The 21,772-nt window shown below is 44.5% G+C and overlaps 1 protein-coding gene across 1 annotated transcript; it reads left to right on the top strand.

Annotated features, from left to right (window-relative positions):
* Window positions 1-14,038: 14,038 nt before the first annotated feature.
* LOC134943691 (uncharacterized) lies at window positions 14,039-15,709 on the top strand. The gene is made up of 3 exons (XM_063932396.1): window positions 14,039-14,095; window positions 14,171-14,383; window positions 14,998-15,709. Exon 3 carries the CDS (start codon window positions 15,009-15,011, stop codon window positions 15,675-15,677), a length of 669 nt encoding a protein of 222 aa, XP_063788466.1. The 5' UTR covers window positions 14,039-14,095; window positions 14,171-14,383; window positions 14,998-15,008; the 3' UTR covers window positions 15,678-15,709.
* Window positions 15,710-21,772: the final 6,063 nt, after the last annotated feature.

Below are 21,772 nucleotides of genomic sequence, written 5' to 3'. Positions count from 1 at the left end.
AGTATTATATTACTTATGGACGACGAGTGCACTGACGACACAGAGGTAGGTACAGCCGTGGCCTTCCGTACTGCTTATATATATATAATATACTGTATAACGGACCTGGTGGACACTGTCAGCAGACTGCTAAACTAGTATGAAGAAAAAAAAGCCACCACAGGTATACAATGTAGATGGATGGATAGTATAGTATTATATTACTTATGGACGACAAGTGCACTGACGACACAGAGGTAGGTACAGCCGTGGCCTACCGTACTGCTTATATATATATAATATACTGTATAATATAATAACGGACCTGGTGGACACTGTCAGCAGACTGCTAAACTAGTATGAAGAAAAAAAAAGCCACCACAGGTATACAATGTAGATGGATGGATAGTATAGTATTATATTACTTATGGACGACGAGTGCACTGACGACACAGAGGTAGGTACAGCCATGGCCTACCGTACTGCTTATATATATATATAATATACTGTATAATATAATAACGGACCTGGTGGACACTGTCAGCAGACTGCTAAACTAGTATGAAGAAAAAAAAAGCCACCACAGGTATACAATGTAGATGGATGGATAGTATAGTATTATATTACTTATGGACGACGAGTGCACTGACGACACAGAGGTAGGTACAGCCGTGGCCTACCGTACTGCTAGATATATATAAAATAAATATAATATACTGTATAATAAATAATAACGGACCTGGTGGACACTGTCAGCAGACTGCTAAACTAGTATGAAGAAAAAAAAAAGCCACCACAGACAGGAGTGTTTTTCAGGCAGACAAACGTATACTGGACTGGTGGTCACTGTCAGCAAAACTGTGCACTGTACTCCTGCTATAACTGCTCCTCAGTCCCCACAATTAGGCAGTGTGAGCAGTGCACTCAGCACAGATATATCATGCAGCAGTGCAGCACACTGAGTGAGCACAGATATGGTGGAGCATTTTTTTTCAGGCAGACAAACAAACAAAGGATTAAACTCACTGGTGGTATAATCAAAACCCTGCACTGTACTCCCTAACAGCTGCTCCCTGTCCCCAATCCTCCCCACAATTATAAGTAAGTCACTCAGTCTTTATACTCAGTCTTTTTCTACTATAACGGAGAGGACGCCAGCCACGTCCTCTCCCTATCAATCTCAATGCACGTGTGAAAATGGCGACGACGCGCGGCTCCTTTTATAGAATCCGAATCTCGCGAGAATCCGACAGCGGGATGATGACGTTCGGGCGCGCTCGGGTTAACCGAGCAAGGCGGGAGGATCCGACTCGCTCGGACCCGTGAAAAAAAAGGTGAAGTTCGGGCGGGTTCGGATCCCGAGGATCCGAACCCGCTCATCACTAATTATTACTATGACGTTTTGGGACTTAGCTAGAAGCTACGGGTCAAACAGTGAGAACAGTAAAGATGGGGGTAGTGAACATAATGGAGGTGGAGAAGGGGGGAGGGAAATATCAGCCAGCAAGGGCATTTACATGGGTATTGACACAGGTATTACTGACACAGGTTTTGCCCAAGGTATACCAAAATTATTACCTAATGACGATTATGGTTCATCAGTAGGACATATAGAAAATGATGTTCATAGCACAAGGGAAAATACTTACAACAGGAAGGAGGGTTTAGAAAGACTTAATAGGTCAAACAGGGATAGTAGTAAGGAGGGCTGTATTAAGTATGATGGAGGTGGAAAGGGAGAGAGGAGAACAACAGTCAGTAAGGGTAATTCTAGAAAGGCACTTGCAAATAATGATAGGATACCATTAAAACAAACGGGCAAGGGAAGTAATAAGCTAAAATGTATGCTTGCGAACGCAAGACGCCTATCAGGTAAAATGGGGGAATTGGAATGGCTTGTATCAAAGACTCAGTATGATATTATAGGTGTTACGGAAACATGGTGGGAAGACTCTCACGACTGGGTTGCGAATTTGGAGGGATATTCTCTTTTTAGGAGGGATAGGGCTACCAAAAGAGGAGGAGGGGTATGTCCCTATGTTAAACCATCTCTAAAACCATACTTAAAAGATGTTATTTACGAGGGAACTGGAGATAATGTGGAGTCGCTATGGGTTGAGATCACAAGTAGGGGCATTGAAGCAAAAAAACTAGTCATTGGCACGTGCCAAAAGCAATCGGATATCAGCATGCATGAGGAGGAACAACTCTTGCCGCAAATTGAAAAAGCTGCGGGAATGGTGGACATCCTTGTGATAGGGGATTTTAACTATCCAGATATAAACTGGAGTAACGATTCATGTGTAAAAGCTAGGGGCAACAGGTTCTTAAATACACTAAAGGATCACTATTTGGCTCAATTAGTTGAGGACGCAACTAGGGGTAAAACTATTCTGAACCTAGTTATTACCAATAATGTGGACATTATATCAAACACTAAAGTTGGGGAGACCTTGGAAAACAATGATCACTATATGATCACATTCGACATCAGTTTCAAGAAACACAGCTATAAGGGACCAACCAAAACATTAAACTTTAGAGAAGCTAACTTTAATAAGCTGAGACGGGCACTAAACGACATTGACTGGAAACTCTTGTTTCATGGTAAAGACAGATCAGAAATGTGGGATGTTTTAAAGGGGTTGCTCGATAGCAATATTCACAAATTCATTCCCATGGGCAGTAAATGCAGGAGTACTAAACTCAAACCAACGTGGCTTAATAAGAAGGTCAAAGAAGAAATAGCTAAAAAGGGGCGTGCTTTCAGAGCATTTAAATCTAATGGAGGGGAGGAGTCATTCCGGTACTACAAGGAAAGCAACAAAAGTACAAAAAAGTAATAAGAGCAGCTAAAATTGTAAACGAAAAGCAAATCGCTATAGAAAGTAAAACCAATCCTAAAAAGTTTTATAAATACATTAACAGTAAAAGGTTAAAAAAGGAGAATGTAGGCCCATTAAAAGACGAACTGGGAGCCTTGATAAATGATGACAAAATAAAAGCGGAAATACTGAACAATTTTTTTTCATCAGTATTCACCAGGGAGAATCAGACGGTGATAGTAGAACATAATGACAGTGAAGGTAATGACCTTTGGCTAGATGCTTGTTTAAGTGAGGAAGTAGTCCAGGAGAGATTAAGTAACATAAAGATTAATAAATCACCAGGCCCAGATGGTTTTCACCCGAGGGTTATTATGGAACTCAGGTCACAGCTAGCAAAACCCCTATACTTGATTTTCTATAGCTCAATTAGATCAGGCATGGTACCGAAGGATTGGCATATAGCTGACGAAGTACCTATATTTAAAAAGGGAACTAAAAATCATTCTGGTAACTATAGACCCTTTAGTTTAACCTCTATAGCGGTTAAAATATTGGAAGGAATTTTAAGCAATAGCATAGAGGAGTATCTGCCGACTACTAAGATTATTAGCAAGAGTCAGCATGGGTTTGTGAGGGACAGATCATGCCAAACTAACTTAATTAGCTTCTACGAGGAAGTGAGTAATCATAATCTTGACCAGGGAAAAGCAGTGGATGTGGTCTATTTAGATTTTGCAAAAGCCTTCATTACAGTGCCTCACAGGAGACTGGTCATCAAATTAAGGGAGCTTGGCCTAGGAAATACTATTTGTACATGGATAAGTAATTGGCTGGATAACAGGGTACAACGAGCAGTGGTCAATGGGATGTTCTCCAGCTGGGCACCAGTAGTCAGCGGAATAACACAGGGCCACTACTGTCCAACATATTTATCAATGACATAGAAATAGGCCTGAAAAGCACAGTGTCAATCTTTGCAGATGATACTAAACTGTGTAGAGTAATTAATTCGGAAATCGATGTGAAGTCTCTACAGAATGACTTATTTAAACTTGAAACCTGGGCGTCTAAATGGAGAATGAGATTCAATATAGAAAAATGCAAAGTTATGCATTTTAGGGGGGAAAAAAAACTTGCATCCTACACATTATATGGGGAAAAGAAAGGGGTAACAGTAGTGAAAAAGATTTGGGGGTGCTCATAGATAATAGGCTTAATAACAGTACACAATGTCAAAATGCAGCAAAGAAGGCAAGTAAGGTGCTAGCGTGCATAAAACGGGGTATTGAGACAATGGACGAGGATGTAATCCTGCCGCTGTATAAATCATTGATACGCCCGCACCTAGAATATTGTGTTCAGTTTTGGGCACCACATTATAAAAAAGATATCGGGGAACTCGAAAGAGTTCAAAGGCGAGCTACTTACTTGATTAAAGGGTTAGAGACAATGGAGTACGCGGAAAGGCTTACCAGGTTAAATATGTATACACTGGAAAAGAGGCGTCTAAGAGGAGACATTATTAATGTCTTCAGATATGTAAAGGGTCATTACAAGGAGATAGCAGGGGAGTTGTTTATTAAAATAACTCTGTATAGGACACATGGGCACTCGCTGAGGCTAGAGGAGAGAAAATACCGTACACATCATAGGAAAGGGTTCTTCACAGTGAGGGCAATAAAGATTTGGAACTCCCTGCCGGAGAAGGTAATGGCAGACTGGCAGACTCTGTAAATGCATTTAGAAACAGATTGGACAAATTTCTAACTGGAAAAAGTATCCAGGGTTATAGCATTTAATATATTGACATTAAATATCTGGGAGTGATACAAATTATAGTTGTCAATTGGTACTAAAACTATTACTTCAGCAAGTACATTATAATAAGAATTTACTCACCGGTAATTCTATTTCTCGTAGTCCGTAGTGGATGCTGGGAACTCCGTAAGGACCATGGGGAATAGCGGGCTCCGAAGGAGGCTGGGCACTCTAGAAAGATCTTAGACTACCTGGTGTGCACTGGCTCCTCCCACTATGACCCTCCTCCAAGCCTCAGTTAGGTACTGTGCCCGGACGAGCGTACACAATAAGGAAGGATTTTGAATCCCGGGTAAGACTCATACCAGCCACACCAATCACACCGTACAACTCGTGATATGAAACACAGTTAACAGTATGAAACAATAGAGCCTCTCAACAGATGGCTCAACAATAACCCGATTTAGTTAACCATAACTATGTACAAGTATTGCAGATAAACCGCACTTGGGATGGGCGCCCAGCATCCACTACGGACTACGAGAAATAGAATTACCGGTGAGTAAATTCTTATTTTCTCTAACGTCCTAGTGGATGCTGGGAACTCCGTAAGGACCATGGGGATTATACCAAAGCTCCCAAACGGGCGGGAGAGTGCGGTTGACTCTGCAGCACTGAATGAGAGAACTCCAGGTCCTCCTCAGCCAGGGTATCAAATTTGTAGAATTTTTGCAAACGTGTTTGCCCCTGACCAAGTAGCTGCTCGGCAAAATTGTAAAGCCGAGACCTCTCGGGCAGCCGCCCAAGATGAGCCCACCTTCCTTGTGGAATGGGCATTGACAGATTTTGGCTGTGGCAGGCCTGCCACAGAATGTGCAAGCTGAATTGTACTACAAATCCAACGAGCAATAGTCTGCTTAGAAGCAGGAGCACCCAGCTTGTTAGGTGCATATAGGATAAACAGCGAGTCAGATTTTCTGACTCTAGCCGTTCTGGAAACATATATTTTCAGTGCCCTGACAACGTCTAGCAACTTGGCGTCCTCCAAGTCCCTAGTAGCTTAGGCACCACAATAGGCTGGTTCAGGTGAAACGCTGACACCACCTTTGGGAGAAACTGGGGACGAGTCCTCAATTCTGCCCTATCCATATGGAAAATCAAATAAGGGCTTTTACAAGACAAAGCCGCCAACTTTGATACTCGCCTGGCAGAAGCCAAGGCCAATAACATAACCACCTTCCACGTGAGATATTTCAGATCCACGGTTTTTAGTGGTTCAAACCAATGTGATTTTAAGAAACTCAACACCACGTTGAGATCCCAAGGTGCCACAGGAGGCACAAACGGGGGCTGACTCTGCAGCACTCCTTTTATAAATGTCTGAACTTCAGGTACTGAAGCTAGTTCTTTTTGAAAGAAAATCGACAGAGCCGAGATCTGTACCTTAATGGAACCCAATTTAAGGCCCATAGTCCCTCCTGCTTGCAGGAAATGCAGAAATCGACCTAGTTGAAATTCCTCTGTTGGGGCCCTTTCGGCCTCACACCATGCAACATATTTTCGCCATATGCGGTGATAATGAGTTGCTGTAACCTCTTTCCTGGCTTTAGTAAGCGTAGGAATGACTTCCTCCGGAATGCCCTTTTCCTTCAGGATCCGGCGTTCAACCGCCATGCCGACAAACGCAGCCGCGGTAAGTCTTGGAACAGACAGGGCCCCTGCTGCCGCAGGTCCTGTCTGAGTGGCAGAGGCCATGGGTCCTCTGATATAAATTCTTGAAGTTCTGGGTACCAAGCTCTTCTTGGCCATCCACGAGTATCGTTCTTACTCCTCGCCTTCTTATTATTCTCAGTACCTTTGGTATGAGAGGCAGAGGGGAGAACACATAAACCGACTGGTACACCCACGGTGTTACCAGAGCGTCCATAGCTATCGCCTGAGGGTCCCTTGACCCGGTGCAATATCTTTTATAGCTTTTTGTTGAGGCGGGACGCCATCATGTCCACCTGTGGCCTTTCCCAATGGTGTACAATCCTATTGGAAGACTTCTGGAGGAAGTCCCCATTCTCCCGGGTGGAGGTCGTGTCTGTTGAGAAGATCTGCTTCCCAGTTGTCCACTCCGGGAATGAACACTGCTGACAGTGCTAACACATGATTTTCCGCCTATCGGAGAATCCTTGTGGCTTCTGCCATCGCCATCCTGCTTCTTGTGCCGCCCTGTTGGTTTACATGGGCGACTGCCGTGATGTTGTCTGATTGGATCAGTACCGGCTGGTTTTGAAGCAGAGGCCTTGCCGGCCTCAGGGCATTGTAAATGGCCCTCAGGTCCAGAATATTTATGTGTAGGGAAATAACCTGACTTGACCAAAGTCCCTGGAAATTTCTTCCCTGTGTGACTGCCTCCCAGCCTCAAAGGCTGGAATCCATGGTCACTAGGACCTAGTCCTGTATGCCGAACCTGCGGCCCTCTTGAAGATGGGCACTCTGCAGCCACCACCGTGGAGATACCCTGGTCCTTGGAGACAGGGTTATCAGCCTATGCATCGGAAGATGCGATCCGGACCACTTGTCCAACAGGTCCCTCTGAAAAGTTCTTGTATGGAACCTGCCTAATGGGATTGCTTCGTAGGAAGCTACCATTTTTCCCAGGACTCGCGTGCAATGATGCACCGCTACCTATTTTGGCTTCAGGAGGTCTCTGACTAGAGATGACAACTTCTTGGCTTTCTCCTCCGGGAGAAACACTATTTCTGGTTTATGTCCAGAACCATCCCCAGGAACAGTAGACGTGTCATAGGAACCAGCTGTGACTTTGGACTGTTTAGAATCCAACCATGCTGTTGTAGCACTTTCCAAAATAGTGCTACCCCGACTACCGACTGCTCCTTGGACCTCGCCCTTATAACGAGATTGGCCAAGTACGGGATAATTACAACTCCCTTTTTTTGAAGGAGTATCAACATTTCGGCCATTACCTTGATAAAACACCCTCGGTGCCATGTACAGTCCAAAAGGCAGTGTCTGGACTTGGTAATGGTAATCCTGTACCACAAATCTGAGGTACTCCTGGCGAGGATGGTAAATGGGGACACGCAGGTAAGCATCCTTGATGTCCCAGGATACCATGTAATCCCCCTCGTCCAGGCTTGGAATAACCGCCCTGAGCGATTCCATCTTGAACTTGAATTTTCGTGTTCAAGGATATTAAATATAAAATGGGTCACACCGAACCATGCGGTTTCGGTACCCCAACCCGTGTGGAATAGTAACCCCGTCCTTGTTGAAGTAGGGGCACCTTGAGTATTACCTGCTGGGAATACCGCTTATTAATTGCCTCTAGCACAGCCTCCCTGCCTGAGGGAGTTGTCAGCAAGGCATATTTTAGGAAACGGCTGGGGGGAGACATCTCGAATTCCAGCTTGTACCCCTGAAATACTACTTGAAAGAAACAGGGATCCACCTGTGAGCGAGCCCACTAATTGCTGAAATTTTTGAGACGGCCCCCCACCGTACCTGGCTACACCTGTGGAGCACCCGCGTCATGGTGTGGCCTCACAGGAGGCGGGGGAAGAATCTTGATTCTGGGAACAGGCTGACTGGTGCAGCTTTTTTCCCTCTACCCTTGTCTCTGTACAGAAAGGAAGCGCCATTTGACCAGCTTGCTTTTCTGAAGCCGAAAGGACTGTACCTTTGTCTGTGAGGAAACCTGAGGTAAAATTATTTCTTCCCAGCAGTTGCTGTGGATACGAGGTCCCAGAGACCATCCCCAAATAATTCCTCACCCTTATAAGGCTCTCTATGCGCTTTTTAAGTCAGCATCACCTGTCCAGTGACAGGTCCCTAATACCCTCCTGACAGAATGGACATTACATTTATTTTGGATGCCAGCCGGCAAAATATCCCTCTGTGCATCCCCCATATATAAGACGACGTCTTTCATATGTTTTTATGTTTTCCAACTAGTATCCCTGTTTGACAGGGTCACCGACCACGCTGCAGCAGCACTATCTGCAGGTCTCAGTCTAGTACCTGAGTGTGTAAATACAGACTTCAGGATAGCCTCCTGTTTTTTATCAACAGGTACCTATTAAAGTGGCCGTATCCTAAGACGGCAGTGCCACCTTTTTTGACAAACGTGTGAGCGCCTTATCCACCCTAGGGGATATCTCCCAGCGTAACTTATCCACCTGGCGGGAAAGGGTACGCCATCAGTAACTTTTTATAAATTACCAGTTTCTTAACGGGGGAACCCACGCTTTCACACACTTCATTTATTCATCTGATGGGGGAACAAAACACTGCCTGTTTTTTCTCCCCAAACCTAAAACCCATTTTTAGAGGTGCTTGGGTTAAAGTCAGAAATGTATAACACATTTTTTATTGCCGGGATCACGTCACGGATGTTCCTAGTGGATTGTGTATATGTCTCCACCTTGTCGACACTGGAGTCAGACTCCGTGTCGACATCTGTGTCTGCCATCTGAGAGAGCGGGGGTTTTTGAGCCCCCGATGGCCTTTGAGACGCCTGGGCAAGCGCGGGCTGCGAAGCCGGCTGTCCCACAGCTGTTACGTCATCCACCCTTTTATGTAAGGAGTTGACACTGTCTGTTAATACCTTTCACCTATCCATCCACTCTGGTGTCGGCCCCACAGGGGGCGACATCACATATATCAGCCTCTGTTCTGTCACCATATAAGCCTCCTCATTCAACATGTCGACACAGCCGTACCGACACACCGCAGACACACAGGGAATGCTCTAAATGAGGACAGGACCCACAAAAGCCCTTTGGGGGGACAGAGTAAGAGTATGCCAGCACACACCAGAGCGCTATATATATACAGGGACTAACTGAGTTATGTCCCTAATAGCTTTTATATAATATACTGTATACAGTGCCAATTTTAATGCCCCCCCTCTCTTTTCCCTCTTACTGTACTGTAGAATTGCAGGGAAGAGCCAGGGAGCTTCCCTCCAGCCGAGCTGTGAGGGAAAAATGGCGCCAGTGTGCTGAGGAGATAGGCTCCGCCCCTTTTTCGCGGCCTATTCTCCCGTTTTTTATGGAATTCTGGCAGGGGTATTTACCTCATATATAGCCCCTGGGGCCATATATTGAGGTATTTTAGCCAGCCAAGGTGTTTTTATTGCTGCCTCAGGGCGCCCCCCCCAGCGCCCTGCACCCTCAGTGACCGGAGTGTGAAGTGTGTGAGAGGAGCAATGGCGCACAGCTGCAGTGCTGTGCGCTACCTTGGTGAAGACAGAGTCTTCATGCCGCCGATTTTCCGGACCATCTTCTTGCTTCTGGCTCTGTAAGGGGGACGGCGGCGCGGCTCCGGGACCGAACATCAAGGCTGGGCCTGCGGTCGATCCCTCTGGAGCTAATGGTGTCCAGTAGCCTAAGAAGCCCAATCCGGCTGCAAGCAGGCGAGTTCGCTTCTTCTCCCCTTAGTCCCTCGCTGCAGTGAGCCTGTTGCCAGCAGGTCTCACTGAAAATAACAAATTCTAAGACTATAACTTTCTAAGAGCTCAGGAGAGCCCCTAGTGTGCATCCAACCTCGGCCGGGCACGAAATCTAACTGAGGCTTGGAGGAGGGTCATAGTGGGAGGAGCCAGTGCACACCAGGTAGTCTAAGATCTTTCTAGAGTGCCCAGCCTCCTTCGGAGCCCGCTATTCCCCATGGTCCTTACGGAGTTCCCAGCATCCACTAGGACGTTAGAGAAAATGTGCACAGCTTAGTATAAATTACAGGTTGAACCAGATGGGCATTTTGCCTTTTTTTAACCTCATTAACTATGTTACTTTACGTTTTAAAATCTCTCTCTGACACTGACATAATTATTATTTATATACCCTTCATAATGTGGCCTATAGCTGGAATATTTTGTGTCATCATATTTACAAAAAGACCCATTTATATTGGAAGTGCATGGATCACCAACTGCCCAGCCTAACTTTCAGTAAGAGAAGAGTCCCAGGCTGGACAGATACAGTACTTCTGGTACAACATGGCTATCCACTAGTGTATGAAGTACTACAAAGCCTTCAGCCAGTCTTTCTGGTGCCACCAGTGATGGTAGCTACTTTAGGGGGCACTTTAGGTAATCTAAATAATCCACCCGGTGACATTAACAGTGCAATACTTTATGTGACATATATAACCGGCCATCAACACATATCAAAATACTTCAATACTCGCAAGAGGTAATTCCATGTCTGACAAAGAAGAACTACCATTTTCAGAGTTTACCGCAATACATATGGATCCTTAGATGTATTTAAAAGGTCTGCAGCAGACTTTGGAGATAGTTTCTTCGGATCCATGGCACAACAAGCCCCACAGAATTCTTTGGGGCTTCAATGTGCCAATATGCATTGAGCTCCAGAAAGAATAACTTTCTGAAGCCTGTGCCAAATAAGCAGCGCCATCTATAGATGACATTACCTATAAAAGCCTATGGGCTTCTTATCTCAAAGTGGTCCAGACAGGGATCTGAAGGATCTTACTCCAATATTGGGCACTAGTGCATATGCCACACAATTCTACAGTAAGTATCATGGATCTGTCCCAGCAAAAAGATGACACATGCCAGCAGACATTCCAGCAGGCAAAAATGTATTTTATAGCGTTGGCTGTTCTGCTTGTTTGAAAGTCTATTCAGTGAGAACAATGGGGGTGATTCAAACTTGATCGTAGATGTACCAAATTTAGCACATCTACGATCAATCTCTCTGACATGCGGGGGGCTAGTCCGCCCCGCATGTCAGGCCCTCCCCCCTCACCCCCCCGCACGGGTGAGAAAGCATTGCACGGCGGCAATGCTTTTGCACATGCCAAGTAGCTCCCTGTCTGCACAGCCTAGCTGCGCTGGCAGGCAGCTACCTACCACAATCTGGATCGCAGTGGCTGCGTGTGACATCACACAGCCGCCGTGGTCCACCCCCCGCAACGGTCCAGACATGCCTGTGTTGTCCGGACCATGCATCACCATGGGTGTTCTAACGCCGTTGGCACGCCCCCTTCTGCCCCGCAACTTTCTCTGCCTGTCAATCAAGCAGAGGAGATCGCACCAGTGAGATGCTTTTAGCATCTCACTGGGACTTACTGGGTGCGCACTCAAAAGCCTTCATAGTGCGATTGCTGCCGTTGCAGCAATCTCCTCTGAATCACCCCCAATATACATAGGCATACTCTCTTTCAGATGGGAGGAAAGGAAAGGGGCACACACATTTTGCAGGTTGCAACAATGGCAGCAGAAGTGGTAAAGAAAATCTTGCAATTTCAATGGCAAACTTTAAGGGGATGCAAATCTATAAACAGCAGCAGGGGTGCACCTAGATGGGTTCAGTGAGCAGTGCCCCCACAGCTTCGTGTATGTGATGCCATTAATGTGTGATATTTTCAGAAGATGATGGTGCATACACACCATCATCTTTGGCACAGTGCCAGAGTCTTTACTATCATCTGAGAGATGATGTTGCTTCTAAAAGGTAAGGGGGTGAGGGTGCAGGCATTCCATTCTGCGGGGTCCCCCTTGAACCAGGTTTGGGTGTTCATTGCACACCCTGGGGTAAATTTACTAAGATTCGTATTTTCCAGAATCATGTCCAAGTTCAATCACGAATGACATCGACAGTGTAAAATTGCAACTTTTTGAATTGATTACGACTAATTTACTAAGCTGTCGTATTCGTGTTTTTCGTTTCTTCCGATGTCGATGTCATTCGTGCTTTTCTGCTGTAGATTGCGGCCGCGTTTGCTGTTTCGCGGCCGCGTTTATGTGTTTTTTTTTACGACTGCGTCACATGTCTGTTACGGCAGTGATTTAGAAATTGCTGCCGCGTTTTTAGTCCTAAGTTTCGTTTTCGTCACGCGGCCGTGATTGGTTGTATTCGTGAAGGAGGAGTGTCTGTGCATATTACTATAAAACCGCCCCAAACACACCGCACCTCGTGGGTTTAGCTAGTGGAGAGGAGAGAGGAAGGTGTATTTGGAGTTGGTGAGTTTGGTGGAGTTTTTGGTGGATTTAGAGAGGAGTTTGGTGATTGTTGAGTGCTGTACTGTGTGTGTAAGTAGTCTTGTCATATTTGTAGTATTGTTTTTTCACAGTTTGTCTACTTTTTTGTCCTTGTTTTTTTTTTACAGTCTTTTGTCATTGTTTGTGAGTGAGTGAGTGAGTGAGCGTGTGTGTTGGCTGTGTGGTGTGTAGTAGTAGGAGTAGTGGAGGAGTGTGTTTTGTGTTTTGATTTTTCAGTGTTTTTTGTCGTTTGTTATGTCAGACTCAGAGGTCAGTGTGGTGGCGGAGGTTAGTGAGGTGGAGGCTGGTAGTGAGGTGGAGGCTGGTAGTGAGGTGGAGGCTGGTAGTGAGGTGGAGGCTGTTAGTGAGGTGGAGGGGGGTAGTGAGAGGGAGGAGGTTAGTGAGGAGGAGGAGGAGGGGGTGCCTGTTGCTGTATTTTCCAGTGATAGTGATGGTGTTGTGGCTCCGCAGCCACGCACCACTACCAAGACTGGCAGGAATATTAAGTTCAGCTATGCTGAAAACATGGCTTTGGTGCGTGAGCTGATGAAGCACCATCGCCAATTGTTTGGTCAGGATGCTGGCAAGGTGTCCTCCCGCAGGAAGTCTGTCCTGTGGGGGCAAGTAATACTTGCCGTGAATAGTGAGGGTGTGGTGAGGCGGACTGAGGACACGTGCCGCAAGAGGTTTTATGATATAAAGCGGCGTGTCAAGGCCAAGATGGCCAAAGAGGCCAAATCTGCACGAAAAACCGGAGGTGGCCCCCCTTTCCGGGCCACCTATCGGGACTGGGAGGAGCCTGTGCGGGCATTGATTCCTGCCGAACTGGTGTCTGCTACTCATGTCCGGGATTCGGACCGACCCACGCAGGATGGTAAGTTTGATTTGTTAGATTTTTATTTAAATGTCCTCTAAATGTTGTAAATGTCATTTTTAAAGGATAAAGGATGCATAAAGTGTGTTTCACATATTTCAGGCCTATGCACCCTTAAGGTGTGTTTGTGTTTTGAATTTGCTTTTTTCACCATGCATTGGCTGTTTGGTAAATTTAATATTGCGCTAAAACATGTGCAATGGCTGCTGTTTTTTTTTTTTAATAAAATATTTTTTGCGATATTGCTTGGACATCTGTGTTGTATGCTTATTTTAAAAATAATTTTAGATTTATTTACTTCTGAAAAACGGTGCAATTATTCCAATATTACTTTTTTCAAACATTTGCAAGTAGTCAATCTCTGCAATATCTGAGGCATAATTCTCAAATGTAACAGATTTATTGTGTGCAACATCATGTACATTTGGATATACAACACAAAATAATGAAGCTTGAAGCTCTTAATCAGAAATTATTTGTTTATCCAATACCTAATAGATGGTTACAGTACACTAAGGCTTTGCAGTTATAATTTTAACACAAAGCATGGTAATAATGTTTGGTCCACTTTTTCAACAGTCCCACAGACCAGCCGGCCAGACAGGCCTCAGACAAGTCAGGATGAGGCAGGGATTGCAGGTAAGACTTCACTGTAGTCACATATTCTGAAAACACATAGAAGTACAAAATATTAATGTTTATATTTTCACATAGGTTCTGCTTCTGGAAGCCGACCTCCTGTAAGGCGCCCATCACAGGGCTCGGGCCACTTACCCAGGAGGCCAAGTAAGACACGGCGTCTTGGCACGGAATCTGCGGCTCCATCATCCCCACCCAGGCGACGCATTTCGGCAGTGTCACCCCAGCCACCACTGGCACTATTGGCGAGTTCGCAGAGTGATGAGCCCCGATCACCTCAGTTATCTGGTGAGTAAAAACAGAAATTAAACACATAGGCAATAATATACACAGTACAGTTAATATGTTGTTAGTTGGTTTTGAGATTACATGTTTTCCAGAACAAGCAATGTGATGTTACGTCTTCAATTGCTAAAGGTGAAAATGTTTTTTTTTCAAAGGTCTTAGTGGATGATCTCGCCAACATAATTTTTATTAAATAACAGACATTTGTTTTAAATTTGGCCACACACGTGCACATTAAAATAAAATACCAATAAAATTCAAAAAAAAAAACAGCATCCACAACATTATATTGTTCACACATCTCCCCTGTCCAGTATGTAGATGGCTTACTGGCTCCGCTCATCTGGACTATCCAGGTAAGTAGTCTATATCGTGGTCAGGGGAGGTGATATAACACTGTAATGCTGTGGAGGGGAGGTAGTTAGGTGTGGATTATGCAAATCTGTCTATGTGGCCGCCTGTGTTGGTATATATGTTTTTGATAAAAAAAAACATTATAAGTTTTGAAAAACAACGCCAAAAACTATACAAATGGAGTATTATGAATGTAGTAATGTGTAGAAGTAGCCTTTAAACAAATTGACTAATAAACATTGCATGTTGGCCACCCCATACAGAGCCCAGCTTGATGGCCGACGTGGACCAGCAGGGACAAGACCAACAGGCAACCATCACACTGCAACTTACACCTGTTGACCCAAGCCAGCCAATACAGCTGCAGGATATCCCCCAAGCCTCCATCAGTCCACAACTGGCACAAGCTCCGCCCCCAACCCAAATACCAGATGACTTTTGGGCCAGTTGGACAAGCCAACAGGCACAAAGCAATGCCAGCCTGACCGCACATACACAACACCTTGCCAGTCTGCCCCATCATCTACCGCGCATTAGTCGCAACTCGGGCAGACTGATTGTACAAGTAGGGCGAATGGCAACCTCAATGGAGCAAATAAGGGCTGACAACAGCCAAATGCTTGCTCATTTAACGCGCATCATAGATGAGCAACAGCGCCATCAGCAGGCACTCGTTCAGCTCATTCAGCACAACCAGGTTGTGAATGAGTCCTTATCCCGGATTGTAGCCAGCCACACTGCAACCAACACTCAACTGATTGCAAGCATTAATAATTTGAGCAGCAATATTACATTGATGGGAGCTCACCAAGTAACCTCCAGCTCGGGGACCACGACCCCTATCCAAACGCCAGTAACCTCCCCTGTTCGGCGTTCCTCCAGAGCACGTGCCAGTGAGCCAGCACAAAGCACAGCACCCAGCACACACAAGCGGAAAAAATAACCCCAATGTGATTTGCAAAATAAAAATTTGTATTTGACAAACACACAACTTCCTGTGTCCGTCTCAAACATTGTCGAAGCTGCTCTGTATGTATGTATGTTTTTCATGGGTAATGACTGAAAATGTATTTTTGGCATAAACTAAGTACAATGTACACACCACTATAAACAACAAACAGTAAGTTACAAAACACACAATAGAAAGTAGTGCAAAGTGTTTAGTCAAGGATAATTACAGCCTACTAAAACTGACCTGAAAAATAGCGCAGGATCACTTCTTGCCGTACCTGCCTCCCTACATATGTACTCACACTGTCACCAGATGGGTCTAACTCCTCTGCTTGCTGACTGCTTTCTCCCTCATCATGTGCCAGATGTTGGTTTAAACACAGATTATGGAGAAAACAGCAGCAGAACACAATTCTAGTCACCTTTGAGGGACTATACAACAAAAGGCCTGCAGATTTATCCAGACACCGAAACCGTGACTTCAGCACACCAAAACATCTTTCTATCACATTCCGCGTAGCCTTATGTGCATGATTGTAACTGTGTTCAGCAGGAGAATCAGGTTGGGACAATGGAGTAAGGAGCCAAGAGTAGCAGCCGTAACCCCCATCACCTGAAAAACAGATATAGTCAACATTAGTACATATGTTAGATTATTCTTTCACCTAATCAAAACTCGAGTTTGTGGTTAAAAGACATACACACAAAACATTTTAAACATACCCAACAGCCAGCCATCAGGCATTTGTCCGTCCTCAAATTTATCGAAGAGCGATGACTGACTGAGGATGAAGGAGTCATGGCAGCCACCAGGGTAACCTGCAACAACACTCATAATTTTTATGTTTGCATCACAGACCACCTGGACATTAGTTGATTGTGCCAGATGCCTATTAGTATATATATATTGGCGGCCCTTAGGTGATCTCAGCTGAACGTGTGTGCAATCTATGGCCCCCAGCACATTGGGCATGCCAGCAAGCTCATAGAAAGCTACCCTGACAGCACTCCACTCCGACTCCTCGGTAGGGAAGCAGATTGAGGCATTAATGTGTGGCTCCAACACATCCAAAACCTGAGTGGACATTAAACAAGCTAAGGTGAGTGTCATGTTAGGTATTCTCTACAATACTGTGTTGTTTGTACTTACAGAAGCAACACTTAGACATAACCGCCTATGTATTTTTAGACTCACCTGATTCAAATATCTGGAAAAGGTGGGCTGTGAGATACCAATGACGTCGCCTGCCACAGCCTGGAAGCTCCCAGTAGCCATAAAGTGTAACACAGCCAGGAGTTTGTGTAGGCCTGAGACAGAGCGAGAGCGTGCTGTCTCAGGGTCTATGCCCAGTTTGACAAGGTCATACAGGTGGAAAATGTTGGTTCTATTTAGGCGGAACATCTGTATGACCCTATCATCGGACAATGCATTTAAGTTTAAACGCCCTCTAAAAAAACGAGGCTGGCGTAGCCTCCGCGGTACCTGGACAACCTGTTGACCATGTTCACTTACCTGGGCCTGATTCCTGGAAGCCTCATGGAGCAGTCTAAGGTATCCCACAGCAAACCAAAAATCATTGGCACACACCACAGCCGCCATTTCAGAGTGAGAGAAGTTCAAAATGTGCCTGGAACACTTTTATAGGGCCAAACATTCAGGTGTGAGTAATGGATAATTGAGTACACATGTAAACACGGTTTTCAAATGCTGGCGCGTTTTTTTTTAGGAAAAAATTACGATGTGTAATTTTTCGCGGCCGCGAATGCATTTTCATGGCAGCAATTACAATTACGAATGGATAGTAAATGACCGAGATTCATATCTAAACAGGCGTAATTTGACCGATGGTGTATTCATTCGTAATTTTTTACTTGGACTTGCAAAAAAATACGAATGCCCTCATCTCTGCCGTGATTAGTGTTTAGTAAATTACCGAGATGACACTTTGCTGAAAAAACGGCATCTCGGTCAAAATCGGGAGCTTAGTAAATTTACCCCCCTGACTCATTATAGATAAGGCAGTAAAACTCAGGTGTGAAAGAGGATCCCGGCGGTCGGGATGCCGATGGTCACATGACCAACACCGGCATCCGACAATTAGAATGTCCACAGGGCGTGACTCTGTAGCGCTGAGTGTCTTTTCGTGAAAATGTGTCTTATTCGTAAAATGATGTGAATAGGACTATACTCTGTGTGCTTCCACGGTTGTACCTGCATACAAAATGTTACATTACTGTGTTTTCCTAAAAACACTGTAATGTACCTTTTCATATGCAGATACAGCCGCAGACGTACAGAGAATATAGGCATGCCGCATATCATTTCACTAATCAGCACAGTCTGCTTGTGTGCCCTATTCACATTATTTTGTGAATTTTGCACAAAAAAAAAGATGCCCGACACTAATGTAGTTGCGCGTGACCTGTCAGCTCACTCACACCAGGCATCTTCCGCTGTGTGGCGTATTGAGGCAAGATGTATAAGGACACCTCTGTACTAGAGATATGCGCCAGCCAAAATCTCGGATTTTGGGTTCTTGTTTTCTGTATCTTCTTCGTGTTTTGGATCTATATATTTTTTTTTCTTTAAATCATAAAAATAGCTAAAATAACAGAATTTGGGCCTGGTTTTTTTTCCTACAGTATTACTAACCTCAATAATATTCATTTCCAGTCAATTATGACCACCTCACAGCTCACAATATTGTTTGCATCCAGTTTAGGCCAAAACGTTGCACCGAGGTAGCTCGGTGACTAAGCTAAGCGACAACAGTGGGTGGCAAAAACATGTGGCACTTACAACATGGCACATCTAGGAAACAGAATGGCACTGCAGTGGCAGACAGGTTGGCAGTTTAATAAACTATACAAATGTTTGTCATCTACACAAGACAGTCAGAAATGCTCCAAACAGCACTTAATGCAAAGAAAAGAGGTGCAAGATGGAATTGTACACCCTTATGTTGCATATATTAAACATAACATGCACAGTTTAACAAACTAATCATACAGCGACAAGGACTGTCACTTGTGGCTGAAATTACTGGTTTGTTTGGGACCCACAAAACAATTTTTTTGAAGGACTACCTCCGATCAGTAATGACTCTGAGGATGTTGATGAGGAGGGTACTAATTACATTATAATCTTGTACAATAATTTTCATGTCTTCGCCGCAAATGGCCTAACATGAAGGAGGTGCCTAGATGGCTAAGGTTCCTACCTCTACTAACTTTGGCCTCTCAAATGGAGCAGATGTTTTCACAAACATTGTCAGGATTGGGGTAAACATAATCCCACACCCAAGAGGTGGATTTTTTGGTCTCCTGCCCAGGCATCGTAATGGCTTTCTTTTTATCATGGTAAACAACTGCAGCCACTGGATGCTGATTTACACAAACAACATTATCAACATCCTCAGTGTCAGATAGTAGTAGTACACACATATCCCCCTCATCCTGTTCCACTTCCACACACAAATCCTCAATTTCTATTATGTCCTCCTCATCATCGCCATCTTTACTTGTACAGCTCCCCACATGTGCAGATAGTGCAGAAATGGTGAAAGGAGGTGAAAGAGGCTTCTCTATGAGGACAGTGTGAGAAATGTCAGACTCACACATACAGTAGCTGACGTGGACACCTCTAAACGTTCCTCAAGAATGTCTGATGGTTCTGATGCCTCTGCACCTAACTTTCCTTTTGATGCTTTTTTTTTTACCACAGTAAAATGAAATGATTCAACATGCCCTGACTTAAGCCCTCTATGCCCCTGGGCATCAACCTTAGTAGATGACGTTGACAGACTTGTATCATTATGACTTGTGGCAGCACCTGCACCACTAGTATGTGCTTCCTGCTCTCCTCTCAATTGTTCATCCTCCATATCTAGCCGCAAACATAAAAGAAGTGGGGTACAGCACACACCACAATTTGGAGCCCTTCTCAGATACACTAGACGACAGCACCCCTGGACTGATACTGATATATATGACACACCTGCCCCTGGATGTACATGCACAGTATACTGGAATTTTTTAACACTGGGGCAGGCAGTGCCCCTGGATGCATATGAACACATCACTCCTTGTTGTAGATACATGAGACGACAGTACCCCTAGACTGATGCCGATTTATATGACACATTACCCCTGGATGTACACAAATAAATACACACACACACACACACACACACACACACACACACACACACACACACACACACACACATTACACTGGGGGGTTTTAACACTTGGGGCAGGCAGAGCCCCTGGATGCATATGACAGATCATCCCTTGTTGTCAGATACACCAGACGACAGCACCTCTGGACTGATACTGATATATACGACACACCAGCCCCTGGATGTACACACACAGTATACTGTGCTTTTTTAACACTGGGGCAGATAGAGCCCCTAGATGTATATGGACAGATGACATCACCCCTTGTTGTCAGATACACCAGACGACAGCCCCCCTGGAGACACACCAGCCCCTGGATGTACACACAGTATACAGGGATTTTTTAACACTGGGGCAGGCAGAGCCCCTGGATGTATGCACAGGTGAGATCACCCCTTGTCAGATACACCAGCACTCCTGGACTGATAATGATTGAAGATCGCCCCTTGTTGTCACTGGATACAGCCTGCAGCCCCACACCCACACGCCCCAGCACTGAGATGGACACGTCTGTTCAGTGCACTCTCCACACCCGGAGTAAAACTGGAGCAGATCATCAGGACCTGTATAGAATCCAAAACTTTGCGAGAATCCAACAGCGGGATGATGACAATTTACCCTCATTTGGGGATCCGCGTCTGGCGGAAAACCCAGAGCCAGACTCAGATCCGTACTCATATCACAAAGTTCGGGTGGGTCTGGTTTTCCAAGAACCGGAACCGCTCATCTCTACTCTGTACACAGCTGTCAGTAAAAGTTTACATGTATGGCAGTAAGTTCTGCCTTCCACCTATTGTTGACCAATCATAATGAAAGTTATACTGTAGCTGAACCACAGAAAGAGCCAGACTTGCTACTGATGTCACTGTTATGCAAGATACCCAATACTGTCAGCTCTGAAAGCAGTGGATTTATTAAGCAACATATTCGTTAAATAGTTGCGTGTGTAGCATTTGAGCATAAACAAACATGGGCCTCACACGAAAAATCTCGAAGCTCTTCTATACATAATGTCACTTGGAAAGATTTCCAATGTCTTAGTAAGTAGCTGCCTCATTTGTTATCAACATAAGACTCAAATCTAAAAAAATCATCATCAATCTTTATAAAGAGCAAAAAGCAATTTAACATATGGTGATGCATTTTTTGCTGCATAAATATGTATGAGTGAGCGGTTTCATTTTGTGGTGAGTGATTAGTATGTAAATGGATGCACCCATAATAACAGATTCCAGCCAGTTATGTCTCACAACCAAGTTTATTATGTTGGTTTTGGGAAATAATTGGTTCTACTTAGATTTTCACATATTTCACATGTAAAAAAAACAGATAACTTCCAAACATTCAAGGGGATAAGATCATAATTGCAGATCGATGATGATACAAATGTTCACTTAGCTTACCGCTATTTGTTAAAAGTGAAAGGAAGACATTTCCAGTAGCACCTCCGACACTTAAGGGGGGCTGAAACTGCCTAGCTACTGCACCACATACAGTAACCTACTTTATATCACCTTAAGCTATAGCATAGAGTTATATGAGGCCACACGTCTCAATCACTAATGTGCCCCTGTGCGTATACACCATGGGACGGATGTGCTGTGTGACTTTTTAGTGACTTACGCAGTGGAAAAACATTGGCAGTTTGCGTGAATATCAGCAATGCATCCGACTCAGGATCAGGCCCAATGTGTTCATGTGCTATGGAAAGGATAGTATAGTCTAGGGTGCACTGGGGACAAAATCTATATCAGACATAATTAAATATCAATTGCACTGTTATAAATACATTATTATTATTTTTTAGGTATAGTGGTTTATTGTTATCAAATTATTTTCCTTTATAAAATGATGATTAAACACTAAACCAATATTATGAAAAAAATGAATGCATTTATAATAGCA

The sequence above is a fragment of the Pseudophryne corroboree genome, chromosome 7 (assembly GCF_028390025.1).
Source record: "Pseudophryne corroboree isolate aPseCor3 chromosome 7, aPseCor3.hap2, whole genome shotgun sequence".
Classification (NCBI taxonomy): domain Eukaryota; kingdom Metazoa; phylum Chordata; class Amphibia; order Anura; family Myobatrachidae; genus Pseudophryne; species Pseudophryne corroboree.
The sequence above is the reverse complement of the archived record's forward strand: the minus strand, read 5'-3'. Positions and strand labels throughout refer to the sequence as shown.

Excerpts from the sequence above, each read along its gene's own strand:
- LOC134943691 (XM_063932396.1), top strand. The coding sequence starts at position 15,009 with ATGGCCGACGTGGACCAGCAGGGACAAGACCAACAGGCAACCATCACA.